Source organism: Chamaea fasciata, unplaced genomic scaffold (assembly GCF_029207755.1).
Source record: "Chamaea fasciata isolate MVZ Bird 193981 ecotype frontalis unplaced genomic scaffold, bChaFas1.0.hap1 SCAF_2, whole genome shotgun sequence".
NCBI classification, from domain to species: Eukaryota; Metazoa; Chordata; class Aves; order Passeriformes; family Sylviidae; genus Chamaea; species Chamaea fasciata.
In genome coordinates this window covers 90,239,315-90,262,101 of record NW_027094087.1, presented here as the reverse complement: position 1 = coordinate 90,262,101, position 22,787 = coordinate 90,239,315, and the positions used below count along the sequence as shown (strand labels likewise).

The 22,787-nt window shown below is 40.9% G+C and overlaps 2 protein-coding genes across 2 annotated transcripts in view; one reads left to right on the top strand and one right to left on the bottom strand.

The window, feature by feature from the left end:
- The window catches only part of LOC136285774 (uncharacterized), a 30,856-nt gene extending 20,839 nt beyond the window's left edge, over window positions 1–10,017 (top strand). Inside the window, exons 9-15 of the mRNA XM_066177303.1 lie at window positions 513–676; window positions 2,050–2,074; window positions 4,878–4,991; window positions 6,316–6,447; window positions 7,711–7,796; window positions 7,873–7,996; window positions 8,807–10,017. Coding sequence (XP_066033400.1) covers window positions 513–676; window positions 2,050–2,074; window positions 4,878–4,991; window positions 6,316–6,447; window positions 7,711–7,796; window positions 7,873–7,996; window positions 8,807–9,318 — 1,157 coding nt within the window. The 3' untranslated portion in view covers window positions 9,319–10,017. The remainder of the gene's footprint in view (window positions 1–512; window positions 677–2,049; window positions 2,075–4,877; window positions 4,992–6,315; window positions 6,448–7,710; window positions 7,797–7,872; window positions 7,997–8,806) is intronic.
- A 27-nt stretch (window positions 10,018–10,044) lies between these two features.
- On the bottom strand, window positions 10,045–22,669 carry PCID2 (PCI domain containing 2). Its single transcript, XM_066176737.1, has 14 exons — window positions 22,509–22,669; window positions 20,913–21,002; window positions 20,252–20,325; window positions 19,504–19,569; window positions 18,936–18,977; window positions 18,396–18,450; window positions 16,665–16,768; window positions 15,926–16,001; window positions 15,667–15,808; window positions 14,533–14,633; window positions 12,388–12,461; window positions 12,100–12,225; window positions 11,764–11,887; window positions 10,045–10,774 (listed from the first exon to the last, which is right to left on the bottom strand). The coding sequence occupies exons 1-14, from the start codon at window positions 22,542–22,544 to the stop codon at window positions 10,682–10,684; spliced, it is 1,203 nt and encodes a 400-aa protein (XP_066032834.1). The 5' UTR covers window positions 22,545–22,669; the 3' UTR covers window positions 10,045–10,681.
- Window positions 22,670–22,787: the final 118 nt, after the last annotated feature.

The window sequence follows — 22,787 nt, the reverse complement described above, 5'->3', positions numbered from 1 at the left end:
CTTATTTTCTTTCCTTAAGAGGGAATTGATTGAGAACTCAGCCACGTCTTGACTTTGCCTCTCAGCAAAAAAAAAATTGCCATGAACTAAGACTGAACAGCATCAGTTTGGATCCACTCTCATAACTTAATACAACTAATACTCACTTCTACCAATGCATCTGGAACCCCTATGCAGTCTCTCAGAATAGCTTCTGCCTTTTATAATAATGTTTTCCCTCTTTGCCTAGCTGTGCCACCACAGTCTGCTCTGTGTGTCTCGTATAGTAAAATGTGCTAGGAAGGGCTTCAAATTCCCCCTGCTTGGGAGCAAGTCAGGCACTCCCCAGAAGTAAAAGGTCACAACTCCTCAGCTGAATTTGGGCTAAGACAGTAGAGCTCTTTAAGTATGTAATTTTTATGTGGCTGAAACCCCAAATCAACCAAAATTATTTATCTTAAAAAAGAAGGTAAAACTATATCAAGAAATTAATCAAAGTACTTATGTTAGTGTTTTGTCATACAATGTTCCAGTATTTATATCAGCTGATGATGCAAACAGTGTTATGAAGAGACAGAGACGTGCTAGTTCCCTACTTCTGGAGGAGGTCCTTCAAGGCAGCTTGGAAAGAGAATGCCTAGAAGAGAGATGTACACATGAAGAAGCAAGAGAAGTATTTGAAAATGATGAAATGCTTGTAAGTATTTTGTTTCCCTGCATGCACAATAAAACCTACTGCCACCATCCTTTACTTATGAAACACAAAACTGCTTCATTTGTTTGGGTTTCTCTCCATGTGAAATCTTTGCATTTGCCATTTCAGCAAGTAGCAAGTCTTCCACGGACAAAAGAGAAATGAGGGGGTCAGCTCTGACATTTTTCAAGTCCTCTCCTGAAAATGATGTGTCATGCTCCTTATTTCAGTAAATCACATGGCTGTTGTTCCATCCTGACCACACACAGAAATATAGCTTCAGCATCCCTTAGGGACCAGGAGGGGCAAAAGGGTGTTGGTCAGCAGAAGAGCACCTGGAAGGCAGCACAAAGGAATTCCAGCCGCTCCAGCCTGTAAATTTGCATCATCAGGGCCCAACTCGAACACCTCTATGCAAATGCATACAGCATGGGGAAAAAATGAGGGAAGTTAGAGCTGTGTGAGGCACTGGAACAGATTGTCCAGGGAAGCTGTGGATGCCCCATCCCTGAAGGTGTTCAAGGCCAGGTTGGATGGACCTTTGAGCAATCTGGTCTAGTGGAAGGTCTCCCTGCCCACAGCAGGAGATTGGAACTAGACAATTTTTAAGGTCCCTTCCAATTCAAACCATTCTGTGATTTTATGATTGGGACAGAGGGAATCAATGCATCAGCAAGTAGTGGGACCTATAGAAGGAGGCTGACCTGGTGAGTAGCTGCAAATTCCTTTGCACCAGGGGCTCTCTGGACATATACAGACGGATTCTGGGCTCTTTAATGGGAATCTGGATGGAGTTCTGTGTGCAGGGAAAGCAGAGAGAACAGCTGTTGGGCTGCTCATGGGCAGCCATGGTGCTTTGGGGAAGGGAGGGGTGGGCAGAGGTGTCACTTCAGGGAAAGCAACATCAGGGTCAGCTGCAGTACCCAGGGAAATGCAGGGCACATGTTGAGGGTGAGCAGTGGTGGTGCCCCACAGCTCTGCTCTGCACTGACTGCTCTGTCTCCAGCAGCACCTGCTGGGGGCCAGGCGGGATGGGACAGGATGAGGTCACTTCCCAGGCTGCTGCACACCACGGAGACAATATCCAGACAGTTTTCTCAGGAAGCTGCATTGCTAATAAGGATCCAGCTGTTCCTCTCTGGCCTGTGAAGTGTTTCTTTTCCTTACAGAAACAATAAAGTAAGCAGTAGGCAAAGCCTCTCCCTTCTCAGGCGTGTTTTGCTAGCAGGGCAGAAATTATAGTTGTGCAACTTCATAAACATTAAACCATTGTATATATTCTCTCCTAACATGTTTTTTGGTTTAGCAAAATATTTATGACATGTTACATTACTTGAGAATTAAAATCTATTTTTCCTTTTTTTTTTTCCACCCAGAAAATGTTTTGGGATATCTACTATGGTAAGCTGGCTTCTTGATTTCTCTCCTTCATAGTACTGTCACATGATGAACATTATGATTCGGTCTAATACTGGTTTTCTAAGAGTTTGTTCTATGAGAAACAATCAGTCTCTACTTGTCACGTCTGTAGTAAAGCAGAAAATTCTTGATGTGAAATGATTTTTAAAAAACAATAGGAAAAACCATTTTAAGCTGCAAAAACAATAAAAGTAGAAGGTGAGCAAAGGTTATCACAGTAAATAGGCTACTTCTTTTCCTGAATCTAAAGCTGTCCTGAAATAGCCTGGGATATGAGAAAGTATGTTTTGCTGAAACAGCACAGCAGCACAGTTTTACCGGCAAAATCTCCTAAATACACAATTTGCACTTAAACCTGAGCAAGATAAATAGATATTAAAAGCTACTGAGCTGTCTACAAACCCTGCACACAGGGACTGCATCATTCCCTGTCAGGTGCCAAGGTGAGAAATAAATCTGTAGGAGCTAAGGGCCTGACGTAACAGAATGCCACCTGAACAAGGAGCCTGTGGTGACTATGCCCTATTCCCTCCCTTTTTTCTGTATGCTTCATCCCAAGTTTTTCTCTTGTTTTAAACTTAGCTATTATTAATTTCTACTCTTAGGTTTAAAGAGTGGATAAGGAGGTGGCAAATCCAGCAGTCAGTAATAATTTTCTGTACAAACCACTAAATCACTGAGTCCTGGGAACCGTTGCATAGAAGAATCCCATCAGAGCTATAAATGTTATGAAGAATGATGCTAAATATCTGGCATTTTATTACTTCTGTGAGGGTGGGATTAATTTCTAATTTGAGTCATTGGATATTTGTACTAAGCATGTCATGCAGGCTTCCTCTCTAGTCTAGGAAGAGGGAAAGGCAACCAGTTCAGAATGGACCCTACAAACAAGCTTAGCCACAATTAGGACACATTACTGACTTCAGCCTCAGGGGTGGCTTTCTTGCTGTAATTAAAAGCCATATGCTCTGTCTTCTTCCTAAAGAACAGCAGAGTGTGTTTCCTTCACTGTGATGTTTTCTCTAACATTTTGAAGAGTGTTGCCTTTGAAAAGTGGCTTCTTTCCTCCTCACTAAACAAACACATTTTTTCATCCTGTCTTCCAATAATCTCATTTTTTAGACCTCTGATATCCACGTTGCTTTCCTCTGGAAGTCCAGGGTACAGTGGATAAATCTGCATTGTGAATAAAAGAGGGCTGAGCAGAAAAGCTAAGCACCCACCTAACTGCTGGGTCACTCACCAGCTCTGTTTTGTACTGTTCCACCTTTGTCCCTTTAAGTCAAAAGTGATGTAGTGGCTTCTTGCAGGATGTCTGCTGTCAGGGCACTTTGCTTGAGGTCACAGTTGTCCCCTACCCTCTTTTATCAACAGTATAAACTTAGTCATTAACAATCTCTCTTTAAATATCACTTTCCAAAAGTTTTGTGCATGCCTTACAGCAGTCTGCTCACTTAATGACAACGTCATTGGAGACATTTCTATTCTGTGATGTTCACTGATTCCCCCTAGGTCCCTCATCCTATAATGTGATTAGATTTAAATGGCTTGAGTTATTTGATCTTGAGAAATGTATTTTGGTTTTTACTTACCACCTTTTTATATTGCTGGGTGCTTACAGTTTAATCATAGCTTGCCAGTAACAGAAATCAGGCCAAGTTCTCTATATTTCCTTGAATCTTCTCTTTTCTCCTTTGGTAAAGCTAGGTGCTGAATTTATTTTCTGCATGCATTTCAGAGGCTTGAATCCATCTAACTGCTTCAGGCTGCAGGGGTAACCCCTCCCTAGCTCCAGCTCCTCAATTCTGCCTGCTCAGCTGTGTAGGTGAGATTCTCCTAATTCACCCAAAAATCCTCCCTGGAGGCCTACACTGTGCTTGGATATGCTTGGTGGCATCTGTCTGCAGATGGGTTGAAGGTGGTAACTCTTTCAGGCAGTATTTTAATACATCTAACACTCAAAGATATGTGTGCTCATAGTCTGAGCAAATGGTGAACGGGGTTTTTTACCCAGTAGCTGGCAGAGTTTTTACTTTTCCATCTCTGAAATCAGCTAGGGCAGCTTGCTGACTGAGTTAACCTCTCTGACAAGGTGTTAAGTTTTAGAAAGGTTGGACAACATGTCCCAGGTTAGGCTCTTCTGGCTTGTTTACCTGATAACATATGTCTATAATAAGTAGTTGTTACTTGGAGCATGTTTTCAAACTGCTTAAAAGTCAGTCCTGTGGGCAGCTTGTAGGGAAACTGGCAGCTCTGCCTGGTGCTTCACTCATAGTGAGGGCATCCTCTCATTTCAATCTTCAGTTCATCAGAAAGATTAGGCTTGCTGGAGTCTGAGCTGCTGCATGATGATTGTGCAGATATATAAAAGTTGTATGTCTTCCTATTTCGATGTTGCTTGCTGTACACTTGCTCTATAATTTTGATGCCAGTTTTTTCTATCCAGTGCAGATCAATCTAACATGGGAGACCTAAAACACCAGTTGTAACACATTTGTAACAAAGCATGAACTGTAGCTCAGTCTTTTTTTCTGAATCAGAGCATCCATCCTCCAGAAGCAGGCTCTGCCTCTGGGCAGCTCCCGACCCCTCTCACAGGGGCTGCAAGAGTGCCTCTGGAAGCAGACGAGCAAAAATTACCCCTGAGGAGCAGTTCAGTGACACTTAGCCCATTTCCTTCCAAACCGCTCTCACAACGCTTCTCCGAACTGCTCATGTGCCGGGACAGGGCCTGTGTAATTTGGGATCACTGGTGGTGGTGACTCCTCCCTCTCCATATCTTCAGGCGGCAGGAGGTGCTCCTCAAGCCCCTGCCAACACAACGGTGTGTGTGAGGACAGCATCCGTGGCTACACCTGCACCTGTGCTGAGGGCTACGAGGGAGAGAACTGTGCTTTCGGTAAGGCGTTGTCCCCTTCTGAGAAACCCGGCCCCTCCTGTCACAGGGCGTCCCTGTGAAACCACACGCAGCTCCTCCGTGATGCCACCTCCCGTGGTTTTGGTTAAAACACACAGTTCTGAGCAGAGCAGGGGTGATGGGTGCTGCCTGCCTACAAAACATTGGCATCCTGAGGTTCCGCAGTCTGCCCCTGTGCCCTGAGCCTCCCTTTTCTGGGGATGCAAAACCAAACCACCCCATGGGTACACCCCAAAGCCAGCCCTGCACTGCCACCTGTGCTGCCTGGCTGCTTGTCCTGCTGTGGTCCCAGGTGGGTGGCCTGAAGGCTGCAGTGCCAGGGTGGCTTCCCAGGCACTGTGGTGCCTCTGAGGCCTCACACACCCACAAGACACTCCCTCAGGACACAAGGACTCCAGAAAACAAACCATTTCCAGTGGAAGCATAAAGTAAAACAGATGCTTTCTGACACAGGAGAACCCTGGGCCAGATATTACACTTCTATATCTGCCAGGTTCTACTTTCCAGCCCTTACATCAGTATTTCTGCTGGTTCGGAGGTTCCCTGGGGTGGGAGACGCCCTGACTGCAGCAAGGCAGGGTCATTTTCTGTATAAGGGGTGTGACTGTGACCAGCTCCTGGGGGAGCGCAGAAGGTGACACAGCTTGGACTTGTGCTGGGAACTAGATCATCTCAGTATGAGCCTTAGGCAGCCATGTTACACAAGATTTTTTGCTACTTATGAGCTAGATCATATAGCTGTTGCTTTGTGCTAAAGATTTAAGTGTTTTCTCAGCTATGGAAAGTTGAGAATGTTTCAATGTTCATACTACCCTTCTTTTTTTCTTATCTTTGGTAGCTGAATATTTAAACAAGTGAGCAAAATGAGAGCTATGGGTTTGTTCTTTCTCAAAACCAGAAACCTTAGCTAACTTCTTCTTTAAGCAATACTTGTCTTCATAACATGTGCAACAGTTCCCCTCACTGCAGATACTTGGGGTTTTGCTTAAAAACCCATGGCATCCTTCCATGGGTTCACATAGAAGGCCCAGTTTGACCCATGGCTAATGTTCCTCAGAACTCAGAGGTGCAATGTCTGGTGCAGGGAGGTGCAGGGAGGTACAGGGAGGAGCACGGTTTGCAATGTGAATGTTGCAGAGACTCAGCTCTCTCCAATTTCTGCTTAACAAGGGAAAAAAAATCCCAGTGCTAGTGGTGGGAGTCAGAGTGCCTACCCACCTCCACACAAAGTGAATAAAAAATAAAACATAGAGGACTCAAGCAATGAAAGAATACTTAATGTTTTTCCTCTGTTTGTTCTGTTTAGCTAAAAATGAATGTCACCACCAAGCAAAGGTAGGATGTGACCACTTCTGCTATCCAGGAAGTAATTCCTACCGCTGTTCCTGTGCTGATGGCTATGAGCTTGGGAAGGATAAAAAACAGTGCATCGCATTAGGTAGGTGTGAGCATGGAAGTACAGGGGGAACCTGCTCAGAGCTGGGGTGGGCAGGCCACCATCTAACAGATGTGATCAGCCTCCTTCAAGCCTAAAGCAATATTGCTGGGTAGAAAAACGAATCTAGGGACCACCACCCAAGATGCCAAAGTAATAGTAAAAGAAGGGCTATTTGATCAGAACATTTAAATATGAATCAGCAAAGAGGACTTGCACCACCCTACTTATCACTGTCTGGACCAGGTTTTTCACTCCTATGTTTGGTAAAGAGTAATTCTGTTGAACACCTGTTTGCTTGGCAATGAGATTCAGTTGATTCCCATCAGGTGACCAACGGTTTGATAAATGAAGGGAAACATTTGGTGCCATATGAATTAGCTTGAAACAGTAGCCCTTTTTATTTCTTCAATCTCATTTTAGGTCACTCATTCCATTTCATCCCCTTACAAAGCAGGTCTGCTAAAAACACAGAAGTGTACTTAGACTTGTGTCTGTTTTAGCACAAGTAGGGTGGCCAAATCAGAGTTCAGCCAAATCAGCTGTAGAGCCACGCTTTTGGTGGTGAAAGACTGATGTCCACACTCAGTGCACGCTTCAGGTGGGCTTTACAACAAACTGGCTTAGTTCAGTCCTGTGGACTAAGCACCAGCCAGCTGTAAGAACATGTCATGTGTGCACCTGGAAGGTGCCCTGTGGTTTGGCTTCACCTGAACAGAATCCAAGTATGTGTGACCCAAACCCAAATGAAATGGAATTGTGACAAATGCAGATAACCAGGTGATCCAATCAAACAGCACGTGTGTTGTTTGAACCAGATGAGAAAGGCATGCATGCCCCTAGAGCGACAACTGTAACAAGGAAAACCCAGCATTTACCTTGCCCAAACTGGGCCACAGCTATCAGGTATTTGACACAATTTGAATACAGGATACAAAGATGAAAAAGCAAGCTGTGCTAATAGTTGGCTGGAGAGAAAGCCTCATTTCATCTGTGACAGGCACAGTGAAACCTGGTCACTACAAGCCTAACAAGGTGACCCACAATGTTCAGGTCATTGCCAAACTATTATGACTACAGTTGCCAAACAAATGACTACAATTTTCACCAGCTGAGAAATTGTCATTTTCCTTTTCCTTTGTGCAAAAGCAGAACCCCAAACTCCAGGTGGAACAGTAAGGCATTTGCAGGTATTAGCTATCTCGAAATGATACAGCACAAAGTTCTGATTTTTTTTTTCTTTTTTTTTTTTAATTCATTTGTTAGATGCATGTGCATGTGGCAGACTTCAAGACAGTGATAACCTTATAAGTGAAACCAGGAAGAAAAGTGATGAGCATTTTCCTTGGCAGGTATTCCTAGCAATTCATGAAACCCATCACTTACCCTCACATGGATAGTGCTATCTCTTTTTTTGCATTTTCTCAGGTACTGCTGCTAAACTCAGAAGGGAAAGGCTTCTGTGGAGGAGTGTTGCTAAAAAGTAACTTCGTGTTGACCACAGCAGAGTGTGCCCTTCTGCACACCCATTTACAGATCAGCGTTGGTGCTGGTAGGTGATCCAACACATTTTTTCTTGCTGCAGCGCATTTCAGTATTGACAAGCTAAATTTTAAAAAAAAGCATACTGAACTTCTTGCTGCATAAAAATATTTTTAAAGGAAACAAATACACTGTCATTTCATTTAAGCACTTCAGTCAAGTTTCTGAGCTAGAACTACAGCTACCCCACACTCCCCTTTACGAGGCAAGCAGAGACAAATGCCTCTTGAGCACAGTTCAGAACTCAGCACCCAGAGATCAGCTAAACATGGTGGATTTAGCGGTGGCTTTAGTTTCATGCCAAAATTCATGTCAGTGCTGGATATTTATCCTTACTGCTGAAATTATGAGTGCTCCCACCTGTCACCCTAACTTTGCCTGCTTTTCAGTGTTTGCATTTTGTTCTCATGCAGCTACAAGACAACAATGTATATTTTTAGAATTACCTATTTTCCCAGAGGAGAAATATGATTAATGGTGGTCTTCACCAATGAGGCCAAAAAGGTGGCAACCTATGTAGCCAACCTTTTGCCTTCTGAAGGAACTGTATAAAAGATGGAGTCAGAAAATTAAGTATAGAACTCTCCTGCTGACCTTCCTGCTGCCTGCTTCATTCTTTTGTGTCCAAAGTGCAACACCCACCAGCACTAAAAAGCTGCCAGTGTATTATTCCTCATTTCCCTTTACTGCAGAGGTTTTGAGGAAGAGTGCCTTTAGCTTCTCTGCTGCACGTTTCTCAGCACTACCAGGCAGCTTGCATGCAGCTTTCAGGTCTCTAATGAACTATTCTTAAGAGCAGTGAAATGTCATTGCTCCACAGGGCCTAATGGAACAAGTGGAAGTGGGAAGATAATGCAAGTCAGTGAGAAGCACATACACATCCGGTATGATGAAGACACTGGTGAGAACAACATTGCATTACTACAACTTCAAGAGCACGTTGAGTGTGACAACTACCACCTTCCTGTGTGCGCCCCCGAGAGAGACTTTGCAGAACATGTTTTAATTCCAAAACTGGCCGGTACAGTCAGTGGCTGGAGAGTGGAAGACGATGAGCTTCAAGGCGAAGAGCTGCAGGTTTCATACCTTCCTGCAGAGGACTGCAAACAAAGACTCAACACCAGCCTGACAAACAGGCAGTTTTGTGGGCACCTCCAGGAGCCCGTAGACAAACGCCTGGCAGGAGGAAGCTTTTTGGTCGCTGAGTACAAGGGCACGTGGTTTCTGACTGGGATCCTGGGATCCTGGCCGCTGGAAGACACTGACTGGGAAACATTGCTTTTCACCAACACTGCAAGGTATATGATATGGGTTAAACAAAAAATAAAGTAAGACACAAACACAACCAACTCTCAAGCACCAAGCCCGTACCAATCATGGCAAGAAAACATATGGATGCAGCCACTACCCCTATTTGACTCTAACACTATTTGCAGCACTGGAAGTTGCAACAATGACATGTATTTAACTCCAGTTTATACAGAAATGCTTGTTTGTCTTTCCTTTGGCTGACACACAGTACTGTGGAAGTCATGATACAGTAAACCTAGTTACTGAACTAAAAACTGATTTAACTTTAAATTTCCTAAAGCTCTTCATCCTAAACCTCAAAACACGTTGAACATTTTTCTGTGATTTTAAATGTTGCTTGTACCCTGAGGTTTGACTCAGCAAATTCGTATTTCAGGATCCATACAAGTAAAACTTACAAAGACATGGGGAATGTCAAGTTTTTAAATGTCCATGTTGAGGTAGGACATGACATTTTCATCACACTAAAAAATGCTTCCCCTAATACATGGAATCTATGTTTTCCCTTATGAATGATGCCCATGTGGTTAGAGGATACAATTAAACCCACCTGTCAAAGACAGAAATTTTTTTTTTTTTTAAATTTTAAAAATAATTTTAAAACCCCCAAACTATGATCTCATCAGTCTGGACAAAGTTATATTGTACCACCCCCAAACAAACAAACCAACCCCCAGGGTAGTAACACTTAAAATAGTGGATCCAGTGGTAGTGTTTTCCCAGAAGCAAAATAAAACAGAGTATAGATAATTTAGTTACATGAGTTTTTATTCATCATAACAAAAATTAAACTATAAACAGAATTTAAAAAAAAATCCCAAAGCCATCTGTGGGCACCTACCACATTTACTCAAACCCACCAATATTAACGACACAGTAAAGCTTTTGGTGTCAAACACTTCTCTATTTTTTAGAGACAGTTTGAAGAGTATTTAATACCAGCAAAATTACTGAGACTTAAAAAAACCCCGTGGAAACATGTAAGAAAACATTACTTCCACTCTGAAGAATGGATTAACACAAGTAACAAAAGCTGATACTTCTCCATGAAGGATAAACACAAAAATAGTAACATGAAGTACTTTATAAAAGCTTTTTAATAGTTCAGAAGGAATTTGGAATGCTTTGCTTTATTTCTTCATTAAATACTTCGAATGATCTAGAAAGCCTGTGGAAACTACCACTTAAAAGTCAGCATTTCATTTCAGTGCACTTTGTAACACTGGCAGCCTTGGCCATTCTGGGAAAGTAACCACGAACAGTTCCTGGTATTTCAGTCCTGGACATGAACCAGGCCATTTACAGTGTTCCTGGGGTCATCGGGAGCAGCTCCACTGGGCAAGCTGAGTATCTGAAGAGCACTTGCATGGCTGAGATGCAATACTCAACAACACACTGTTGACAGTGGAGGAAATGGGTTCTGCTTGCTGACCACAAGCTTCTGATGCTGATGGGATATGTAGCCTTTAATGTGACCCTGGCAGAAGGAGAAAAAGGCAGCGTCAGTACTTAGAGATGGTAACACAATCCCTACAACCCAAGCAAACACCTACAAGTTAACCATAGCAAAGCTGTGCATGCTCACTCAGCACTGCACTACTGTACTTAAATCTCCATGAGGGTCCAGTTTATGTAAGTGGGTCACCTTGAGGAGTAAGCAGAAAGCTGGAGCCACCACCCCGTCTGTGAACTAAGGATGGTGTCAAGACTGAGAGCCTCTTGCCAGGGCCCTCTATGGGTGTGCTTACACTGCCTTGAGGAGACAGAGCTCTACACAAGTGTTTCTAAATTCACTCTTGTTCACTTTAAAATAAGGATTTTAATCAATTAGTATTCCATGCCTAATAAACTAAATGACATAGTACTTCCTTTTCAGACATAGTGTTGTAACACTGAGAGAAATCTCCCAGTGACCTAGACCACACCAAATGATGCTTTAGAAACAGAAGAGGGATTCATTTTCTTGCTGACACTACAGTGATACTTCAAAATCTCTGATTTAAAATAAATATTTAGATTTCAAGCTTTTATCCATTCATAAGCAGTTGAGATTCACTTAGAGTAAAAGACAAAATGTGGAACAGAACCAAAGAAATCTGGCTCTATGTTTTCTAATTTGAGAAGACCAAGAGTCTCCTACTTCAAATTCAGAACAAATCTTTTTGGCGCCACTTGAAAGGTTTGTATTTTTAAATCAATTTATTTCTGCATATATAGAAATGTCAGTATTGAATTTGTAATAAGAAATTCAACTTCAATATTAACTGATTCCTGAAAAAAGGGCAGGAACTAGAGGAAGTCCTATGGGCAAATGAAAACATTTCACTTTGAGCACAATTCCCTCAAAAAAGGCACAAGAAACCCTGGGATTATTGATGTGCTTTTGTCATAAACTGTTATTCTCTGTGTAATATTTTTCATTGTTACAAGTCTGGAAGCACCAGACAATGAGTGGTCAGTGCTTACCAGATATATAAGGTTAGCTAAAATACACTGGACTTCATCAATATCTACATCATCTACTTGCATGAACTTCAGAGCAATCAGAAAAGCATCTAGAGATAGCTGATGAGTTTTGAGTAGTAAATATCTGAAAGAAACAACAGGAAAAATATGTTATTGAGAAAAAAAATCACTTAAAATGCTGTTTCTTAGAAAAGTGGCCTTTCTACAATAAATTCACCTTAACAGAAAGTCATCTCTCTCAGAGAGAGACTAAGGAGCACATACAATTCTACCCCAGTCTCACATGAAACCATATTAAATCTGCTTTTGCAAAACCACAGCTTTTGTTAGGCTTACACTTTCTTGAAGAGATTCCTGTATGTGATGATTTTCAGCTTCTCAAGGATAAGAAAGATTCCACATCGAATAAAGAAGGTCTCATGCTTTGTCAGAGCATCATTCAGTAGGAGAAGATTTCCTTCACTGGAAGGATAAAGAAATGAAACACTGAGAAGGTCTAACTCCAGTGAGAAATGAAACTACAACTTGGTAGGAATATACCTCCCTTGCCTTTCTCAATCACCCCAAAGAAACACTTTTTACTTAATGCTTTTTGAACACAAAGTAGAAAAACAAGCATCATACCTCACAGACTTTGTTACTTCAGCAAACTGCATAAGGTCATACTTTTTTAAGAGCTGAATTGTTGGCATATGGCCCTGAAAAATAAATGGTGTCCAAGTTTTCCAGAGTAAAGTCAAATGCATTTTAAATAGAATCTAGTAAGCTTTAAAAAATTGTTAAGAGAAAAAGAGGAATGTTTAACCACTTTTTTTGCTACAGAATAAGAAGTGAATAAAAGAATTTCTAAGACAACCCCCTGGTCCCTCTCAAACACCTTGTAGCACTACTCACAATAACTACTGATTAATCATGATTAAGGGATGATTAATACTTAATGTTAGGGAACAACTATCAAACTCGTAGAATCAAGATCCTGTGATATGAAGCCTTGGGAGATTCAAATTTCATGTCATGGTTGTATCATCTACTCTACAAACAGAAGAGCTGCAGGAATCTCAAGCATTTCCAGGGAAATATGAGCAGAGCTTCAGCCTTGTCAAGTGCTATCTCAGTCTGTACCAGATTTTTTTGTTCTCTATGCCTCCATGCAGAAATAAAAATGCTCTCTCTCAAAAAAAAACCAAAAACCAACCACCATGCTCCTCCTGCTGAAAAAAGGGAGAGAAAGGCTACATTTAAAGAAACAAAATTAATTCTTATTGCTAGATCAGGTAAGACTGAACCATCTACAGAATAAAAAAGAAGCTTTGTCTTTTATCCCCTGCACAGCAAACATCAGAGTGCACATTGACTTGGTCAGACTTAATAAATTTAGTTACATCATGATATGCTGTTGCTAACTCCTTTCCTGGGTGAAGGATTAGCTGAGAGCAGAACTGAGCTGTAGGTTTACTTAGAGCTATTAGAACAAAAAAAACAACACACAAGCTATTTTAGTAGTTTGAAGTTAGTGTCAATGTTTGGTCTTTGATTTAAAAAAAGCAACTGTAAATACAATGACCTTTATGTAGTTTCTTTAATGCCCCTTGTACATTAAAATGGCTTTAGAAAAGCCACAGTAATTCTAGGCACTGACAGACCCAGCAGTTTAAGGCACCCACTCAGGACTGGGACAAAACTTTCAGGAAGACTGTTAGTAAGTTTTTCTTTATCAACCCTACCACTGACGGATCTGAAAACAACCACTACACAACAAATAAAACAAGGAAGACAGAAGCCAATTACCATACCCACTATACTTCCCCTTTACCCTCCTGACACAGCAAGGGATTGGAAAGGGAGCACTCAACTGAAAAGGCAGGGAGGTCACAAGCAGGTCAAGGGAAAGGTGGAAAACGGCAATTCAATAAAGGCAGGTGGTAACACTCTTCATGGGTAACAGGGCCACAGGGCCAGAACAGGAAACTCTAAAATCTAGTTCCTGTCCCCTCAGTTACAATCAATTAATACTCAGCATAATTCACAAATTCAGGGATACACAAATGTTAGCACAGCACATGGGAAAGGACAGGAACAAGAAACAGATGTGCTTAACTCTTTTAATAGAAATAGGAAGTGATCAAATAGTAACAAGTCTTCACTGATTTTTCAGAACCAAAATGTTCTGCCTCATGACCCTTCTGACATGCCTCGAATGGGAAAATGTACAAATAAAGGTACAAATAAAAAAGCCGAAGCCAGGCTGTAGCTGAGGCAAACCCCTTTCGACAGTCCTCAGCCATCTGTTTGCACATCCTTCTTTCTTCCACCAGGTGAAAGAAGCAAACAAATTTGTTCTAGTGAATCCACACCTTCCCTGGCTTTTGTGTGCAGTTCATCAGCAGAGAGGCACTCTGCTACCAGACAGAAGTTACACTGTTGAGTGCTTCTCCAAAGAATTCGACTATATTAAAGTAGTAAGATCAGGTTGCACCTTTAGGAGGGGTGGGAAAAAGTAGGGGGAAAGGAGGGCTGGGTTAGTTTTGTTTGGGGGTCGGCGTTTTTTGTTTGGCTGTGTTACTTCCCCCCATCTCCTTTCCTGTGTTTTTATAAATGACAACTCAACACTTTTTGCCCTCACATAACAAGGTGTGTATACGCTGGCTCTTACAGGGTAAAACAGCCTCTGAATTCCACTACGGGAAAACCAAGAAAATACTGAGCATCAGTTTTATGATCTGCATGTGTACCCCCTTCCCCTTATTTAGGAAAGTAATGCCTACTCACCAACAACATTTTTACTGGCAGCAGGTAGATCAAAATCATTCTTTTGTTCTTCTGGCTTGATCGGTGACAGTGCTCAAAGGCAAATGACAGATACTCTTCAGCTGCAAACATTGAGAAACATAAACCAACCACAAAAATGGATAAAAGCTGTAACACAAATTCTGTGCTCCATGTCCATCTCTAACTTGAACACATAACATTTGAAATAGTATAAAAAAGAATCACACCACTCAAAACACATAAAGAAAAACTGGAGATTCATACAAAATGCAAAGTGTTACCAGAAAGGTAAGTGCTCCTTTGGAAAGTCAAAGAAAACTTGTCAAGATCTTGATGTCAGACATTACAGTTACAAGTAATATTGGAATTTTCAGCTCATTTCAGTAATATTATTGTGCTCCTACTACAAAAGCAGCGAATCTCAAGATCTGTTGATAATGCACTCTATTTCCTAAATTCTTCAAGAGATAAAAGCTGAATGCAATGCACACATCTCCTGAGCTGCAGAAATGTGCCAGTGAGACCACACAGCATAACAACATGAAAATCTCTCAGCGGCTTCTACCGACAGAGAAAAACCAATAAGCCTGACAGGCAGAACACACTGTTTGGAGTAACAGAGCCAGCTCCAGAATAGATGTTGGTCAGGGGCTTCAGTTAGTGATGAAGCTGTACACCTTAGCTCTAGAAGGATTTCTGCTAGTGAACTCTATTAGAAATCTAGGAAATGCAGTTAGTACATCTTCCAAAATCAATGGATCAAGAAACTAATTCCACACTACAGTTTGCTGAAGATTTCCTGTGTGGCACACAGCAACTTGAAGAGTTGAAGGCTCCTCTGTGAAACTTTTATAAACCTATTATTTTGGATGCTCACACATTTTGTAAAGCACATGCATAATGCATAAGACTGCAGAAAACTTCACTGACACAAATACTTTAAAGCTGGCCATACACTACAATTAGAAGTATCACATAATCTCATCACTGCTTCAAGTCAGCCTGTTGGCCTTGGACCTTTCAGCATAACTTTTCCTTCGATCAATGCAATTTTGAGTCACACAAACACACAATTTCAGCAAGATTTCATGCCAAGCAGCAAAACTTTAAATGTGTCTTACTGGCACACAGTACCTTGCTTAAAGTCACTGTCAAACATGGCCTTGCGTCCAACATAGTATTTGTATGTAACTCTCTGTGCCATACTATACTCATCCTTCAGATTTGAGCTGTCAATTGCTCTAATTAAGGGCTTACACAGATGGAGCTTGTTGATCTGTTAAAAAAAATAGCATTTTAATCAGAATCTTGATGGATGGTATCATATAAAAACAGGGTGGGTTTGACTCAGAATATGAAATACAAAACACAGCTCATCAGACTAGAACCCTACCTTAAAATAAATTTTAAACAGCTGATTCACAAGAAACAACATGCCCCACTTTTTCGAGTCTTCGATGCCTGCTCGACTGTCAAAAGGAAAAAGAAAAAACCTGCTAGTACTGAACATTGTAAGAAAACTTAGAAAAGACTTAGTCCTCACAGTAAATTCATTCCATAGATATTTGCTCCATAGCATTTTTAGGGTTAACATAGGTGTAGCTCTGCTATATATTTTCCCAACATAATGAAAAGATGTCATACAGAATATTATTCATCTGCATCAGGGTCCTCACTCCAGCCTGCAGTGGTTTATAACAAACACAAGCACAGCAGTGGTTTATAACACTTGAGGTGAAAGAACAACCCGAAAAAAACATTTTTTCTACTTCAGAGGTGTTAAAATTGCTAATACTGGAAACCAGAGTCGCCTCTTTTCCATCTAATTAATTCTAATGGAGGAAACTTCACATCTAACAGGGCACAGAAGCATTAATCATCTTCCCTGATAAACAGGGACATAATAAGTCCTACCCAACGATACCTGCTAGGAATGCTAAACCTGAAGTGAGGGCTCTCCCTCCGTAGTTAATAGCAAAGAGAGAACAGTCTATAAATGAGAAGAGACAAGCCTCAGAAGTGTTCATTCTAAGACCCATATATGGTTTAAGTTAGTGGGAAAATCTAAAGCAAAGTTCATTAAGATCTTAGTAATTAATTAGTGCAAGTTTAACAGAGGGTCTTTCACTTACGTGTCACTGGCACAGACTCGAAAGCAGCCCATCAGCAGTTCTGCTGCTTTTTCCAGCATGTCACCAACTTTGCTTTTCCCTTTCTTCACAAGCTGTTGATCTGCCTAGCATTACACAGCAAGAAACAATATGCAATTCTACATCATGGTTAACTGGGCTGTAAAATTTAGTTCTTTAATACAGCATTTTATAAAGTATTATAGCAAGAGATCTGTCATGGCTGCTATCTCCCAAATCTAGAAGGCAGTCAAGCTCACAGAACAAAAGAAAACACTCTAAGAGGCTCCTGGACATGTACCAAGCCCAATGTAGAGAAGGACAGTCCTTGGAAAAGAGCACTGATCACTATTACCTTTGGTATCACCCAGCTTAATGCAGGTCTCAGAAACCTAAATTCAGATTTAACACCTGAATTGGAGCACTAATACTTCAATTCAAGTGTACAAAGACCAGGAGCCTGGAAAAAAATTATGGAGTTTGAGTCTTAGAATTTATAATTCAGTTTCTCTCCACAGCCACAAAGACTAGATTTTATTTCTAAACTGTATTCAACAGTTTCCAGTAGTAACACACACTGCTGGGACCTGAGACTTCCAGAAGAAAGAGAAAACATATGTTACAGCAGCAAGAGGAAAAAAAATAATTCCGTTGTCAACATATGGGAAAAATCCACACATTGAGCAATACAGAACTTCAACAGAAAAAACATGGCAAGAAGATATTTATTACACACTTTCTAAAGTTTTATTATAGTGTTTGCATCGTCACTAGCTGAAACATAAGTAAAAGAAATGGAAAAGCATCCTGCTGCAGAAGTCTTCTCTGAAACCATATCCTCTGAATACACTAAGGTTAGAAGACAGAGTTCAAACATTTCCAGCATGACTGATCCAGCATGACTTCCCTTCCTCATGCATCTCAGAGATACAGATTTCCCTCATTAAAACTGAGAGTTGAGACTTGTTGCAGAGCAGTCACACACAAGAAAAATACTCCCTGTGCAAGCATTCCATGTGTGGTTTTGTGGTTAAGTGGGCACAAGAGAGCGATGAGGGGATGACCAATGCAAATACTGGATATTGTCAAGCCCTAACCTAACTTGAACTCTAGCTTCAATTCTTCAGGTGAAGTGACTAGGAAAAAAAAAATCACAACTCTGCCACTCACCTTGGCCTAGAAGTTCTCAACAGATCCCTACACAAGCTACTTCAATTCACCAGTCTGAGAAAAATAATGTAAATTTGGGGACTATTTGCATGTCAGCAGTTGTATGGGCTCACCAAGTGCTCCAAGGAACATCAGAAGTGGTGCACACGTCTGGAAAAGGGCAGCAGAAAGTTCCCTGTTCAGATCTGGTGAATGGTTAGATCAGCTTGGTTGTCTGTGATACCTCCAATTTCCACCAAATCCCAGGGAAAACAGTGACTTACACCACATGCTACTCAATAAAGAAAATATTTATCCCTTCTTCATAAGGTCTAAGCAACTGCTGGGAGTTGCATTCAGGTCCTCAGAACCCCTCTAGTTCCATCTGCAAATGGGATGTGGACAGACAGAGCAACCTCGTTTTTCAATAGGACTGGATGAATTTAGTGTGTCAACAAAATCCTAAACAATGTGTTTAAGAGAACTGAGCAAAATTAGACTGTGTAATAAACTTTATAAAAATATTTCTACTGTGGAAATACCAAACAGATAAAAATAATGAGGTTGTTAATCAGATCTACTTACATTATTAGCAAAAATTCGAAGATCAAGGGCTACAGAATACATAATAGGTAAGGCCCTGGAAATAAAAATCATAGCATAGTTAGTAGGTGCAAATCAAGCAATAAGTAAGACATGAGAAACAAGCAATTTATTTTTATTTTGTTAGCTGGTCATACAATTAGAAAAGTAAATATTAATCTTTAAATGAAGAAGGATGCACTTCTTAACAGGACAGTTCTTCAAGATCTCACCATTTCAGAAATCCTACACTGCAATAATTACTTCTAAAGTCTTTTTTACTGTGGCTTTAATAAAATTCCATTTCTCTTTGAAAAAATCCGTCATGTATTTACATATGGACCATTCTACGTAATTAAACTCAGATGTTTAGTTTTCACACTTTGGACATGAAAACTCAACCAGGCAACAAAGCCAATTAGGCTTGATTTTGGCATCACTGGGGATAAATAAAATTGTAGGTATAATTTTAGCTTGACTACAATGGTATTATACTAGGAAAAGATGAGTCTGTTTTCTAGTAGCTTTCTACCATGTACTCACCAATTTTCTTCTTTATGTGCCTGAAATGCTCGCAGGAAAGATGTACTGCATTTAGGAAAATTTAAAATGCCATGAAATCTGACGCACAGATTCGAGAAACAGCTGTTCAGTGGTACCATGTAAGACTTCATGGAAGACTAGAAATCAAAACACCATCAAGAAGTTGAGGGGCTGAGTTGCAGTATGGACGAACATGAGCACAGCCATGCACTCCTTTGAGTAGCAGCAGCAGTAAGAAACACTGGCCAGAGATAAGACAGAAGCTTCTTTATCATTATCTTCCCCTCTAGCCAAGTACAAACTGCAAGGTATTATAATGATTTGAGACTCTCCTATATTCTGGGAGAAATTAGTACTATATTTTAGAGCTAAGTAAAAAAATTCCTTCCTAGCCCCATAGAAAACTGGAAGAAGAATGAATCTTAATTTCCTTGTTTAGAAACCTAAACAAACTGAAGTGTATTGGGAAGCAGATCACATTGTATTAGATTTTTAAAAACCACAAAGAGAACTTATTCTACCAGAAGTTAATCTGAAAACAATACGCAAGATTTACGGAAAAGGATATTGGACAATAACTGTTTGGCATTTGTATGCTTCTACGAAGTCATGGTTTGCAACAGCGTAAGTACACCTGTCAAAGAAAAGGTGCATTAGTGCATCAGAAAATATACATAAATTAAATATTTATTTTTGTGTCCTACATGAAGTTTTACAGTTTACTTAAGGCGCAAAGAAATATGACTAGAAGCTTTCCTACAAAACTGGCACAAGTATTTTAATAGAGTACTACACTTAATAATTGTAGAAAACAGATCCTAGAGATAAATAAGTATTTTTTATATAAGCTAATGCTTATTGAAACTGTCATCAAGATTAAATTCTAAAAATGCAAGATTGTTGAAAGAGACTAGATACAGAAAATTATTAAGTAAAAGCCTTGAGAATTACTTGGATACTAAGCCCTCTCAAGAGTACTTCTATGATTGAAATTCCCTTTTAAAAATATTTATTTCCCTTGTTTCACTCTAAATTCTTGTGCAGCTAGTAGGCAGAGCAAGGGAAACACCAAGCACTGACACCAAAGATGTGCCAATGGCCATACACAGATGACAGCCAGGTACATAGAGCAAACTTTATGTGGAGAGGAGAAAGATAGTCTTTATTTCCTGCAATTCTAGCATTATTTGTAAGAGTAATAAATACCAAGTTTTCAGGTGTAAGCCCTTTAAAATAGGCAAGTAAACTTAAGGATATCCTTCCCAATCCCTGCCGTACATCTCACAACAGACTTTACATCCCGGGCCCATCTTTACCTTAAGTGAGCTGCAAACATTTCATCATATGGTGATTCCAAAACCTGCTGACACTTCTCCTCTGGAGATGGAAGCTAAGGGTAGAAAAAAATCAATAAAACATTAAAGGAACATGCAGTGTACCAGAAACAGAACATCATACGCATATTTTGCCATGGCAGCTCTCACAGATTTGCTAGGGTTGGCAGGGACCTCTGGAGATCATCTAGTATGCATCCACCAGAACTTTAAATTTCATTAACAATCATATCCAGAGTAATGAATTGCTAGCGTGCATTCTGTCTCCAGAACCTAAACAGAGCCAACCTTAAATAAAAGCATCCAAAACACACAAACACCCTTTTACTAGCCACTGCTTTTTTCTCTATAGTGCCTTCCACTGTGCTGTGCTAATAACTAATGCAGACCTGGTCAGAAAGGATATTCAAAACTCTGTCTATCCAGAAAACAATTCGAAGTGGAACACAAAGAGCCAAGCAGGGAAAAAAAAAAAAATCTATACATAGTATCCTTGTAAGAAGAAAAGAGAAGGAAACCCACAAGGGGATCCTACCTCAGCCCGAGAAAAAGATTTCTGAGGTTTCTCTCCAATGGAAAGGAACCCACATATAGAGCAAGGAAAACTGAAAGTAAATCAACAGCTCAAAAACCAGATCCTCACCTGTAGCCTTGGGTTTGCAACATGTGGATGTTTAAATGATACTAGTTCTGCACAAAAAGTACCATCTCTGTTCTCAATGGCTTCTTGTACCTACCAAAGTAAACACATTACAGAACCAAAGTCACATTACAGAATAAAATCCAGCAACAGGCACACAAGACATTTACACAACTACAGAAGCCACCACCTAGTTACCACTGTTCATACCTACCAATATCAACTTTTTAAAGGCTTAAAACTGAATAAATAATTCTGTATTTCCAATATAGCTGCTGTTCAAAAAGATCTCAGGGAGAAGGTAGAGAGAACACCATTGTGGTTTTTCCTTATTTGTAGGAGGCAAGCATACATATGTACATGGGTTTAGCATTGTAAAACAGCAGTTGAGAGCCACATTTGGTTAAGCTTTTTAAAATTCCAGTTGTACTTAAAGGCATCAAACACAGATGCAAAGGCACAATCTTTGAGAAATACTTTAAAATGAACACAGGCAGATTTAACAGGCAGATATCATTCCAAAGGCAATGTCTGATATTAGACTGATATTCTATCTATTTTGAATGCTTTTGAAAACCTGCTAAGACTGTAAATGCTATATTCTATGGAAGAATGGTTTAACTCTGCTTCCTGCTAAATATAACTCCTTGTAAAAAAATAGTCTGCTTGGACAGGTTACTGTGACATCAAGGTGGAAATTTCTTCAGTTATGGAAGTTATTTTAGGTATTACTTCTTAAGAGTTCCCTTCCCATTGCTTGTGCTTTGTCACATTTCTGTGTCCCAATATGAAAAAAAAAAATCTTTCTGATGCATGGAAAGCTCATACCAAATGGGAAAAAACCCCCAAGACTAAAATAGCAACAAAAGAGAGAAAATCAACTGTTTAAACTCTTTCAGAAATTTGTGTTCGGCTTTCATTTCAGGAAAAAGAAGAGATGATTTTATGTTTGCTAGACAGTTTTTCATATTGAATGTTGAATGGAGTGTCAACCGAACAAGATGTAGACTTTTCCGAGCAAACCACTGTCCTGGGAGATCTCAGATGCTCCATTTTTGGAGACTAAAAACGCAAACAGTTACTTTCTTTTATGCCTTAACTAACGCCAGATGAAGTAAGACGGTAAACAGTGATGAGAATACGATGGTGCGGCAAGAACCCTCCAGAGTGGGCACACAAAAAGCTTGTCGCTGCCAGCTCCGTCCAGCTGGAATCCCTGCGGATCCGCTCCTGCCTCTCCATGCTCCATGTCAGAAGTGTGTGTCCGCACTTCTGGGCACCTCAGATCCCTCTGTATCCCTCGAATCCCTGAGCCGCACTCGTTCCTGGACACACACACAACCCTCCGTGGCGGCTCTTACAAATAAATTACCTCAGAAACCTCCAGACTTTTCAGGCATTCCAGGGGTACATCCTTTGCGCTCAGACGGTGTGTGCCTCACGCACAATGAAAAACTGTATTACCCCACCACATCACTCACCCTACGCTGCTTTATTTCTTAGCCAAGGCAGCACACTTACAGCAAAGAAAACCACACCCGCATCCTCAAACAGGGCCCACAGACTAATTAAAAAAAAATAATAAAAAATCCGGCTTACTTGCTGCAAATACTGATTTATGGTGATGTGCGCCATTAACGAGTAAGGAGACGAGGCGGGAGCCGCACACCTGTGTCACCCTGCGAGCCCCGGAACTCCCGCAGCTCCCTCCGCGTTTCCGGATCCCGGCGCGTCCGAGGGCGGCGGGAACGGCCCCGACAGTCACGTGACAGCCCCCACCGGCCGAGACCCCGCCCACCGCGGCCTCGGGGCGTGGCTTCACTGGAGCAGCCAATGGGACTGAGCGGTGGGCGGGGCAGACGGGGCCCGTCACCGGTA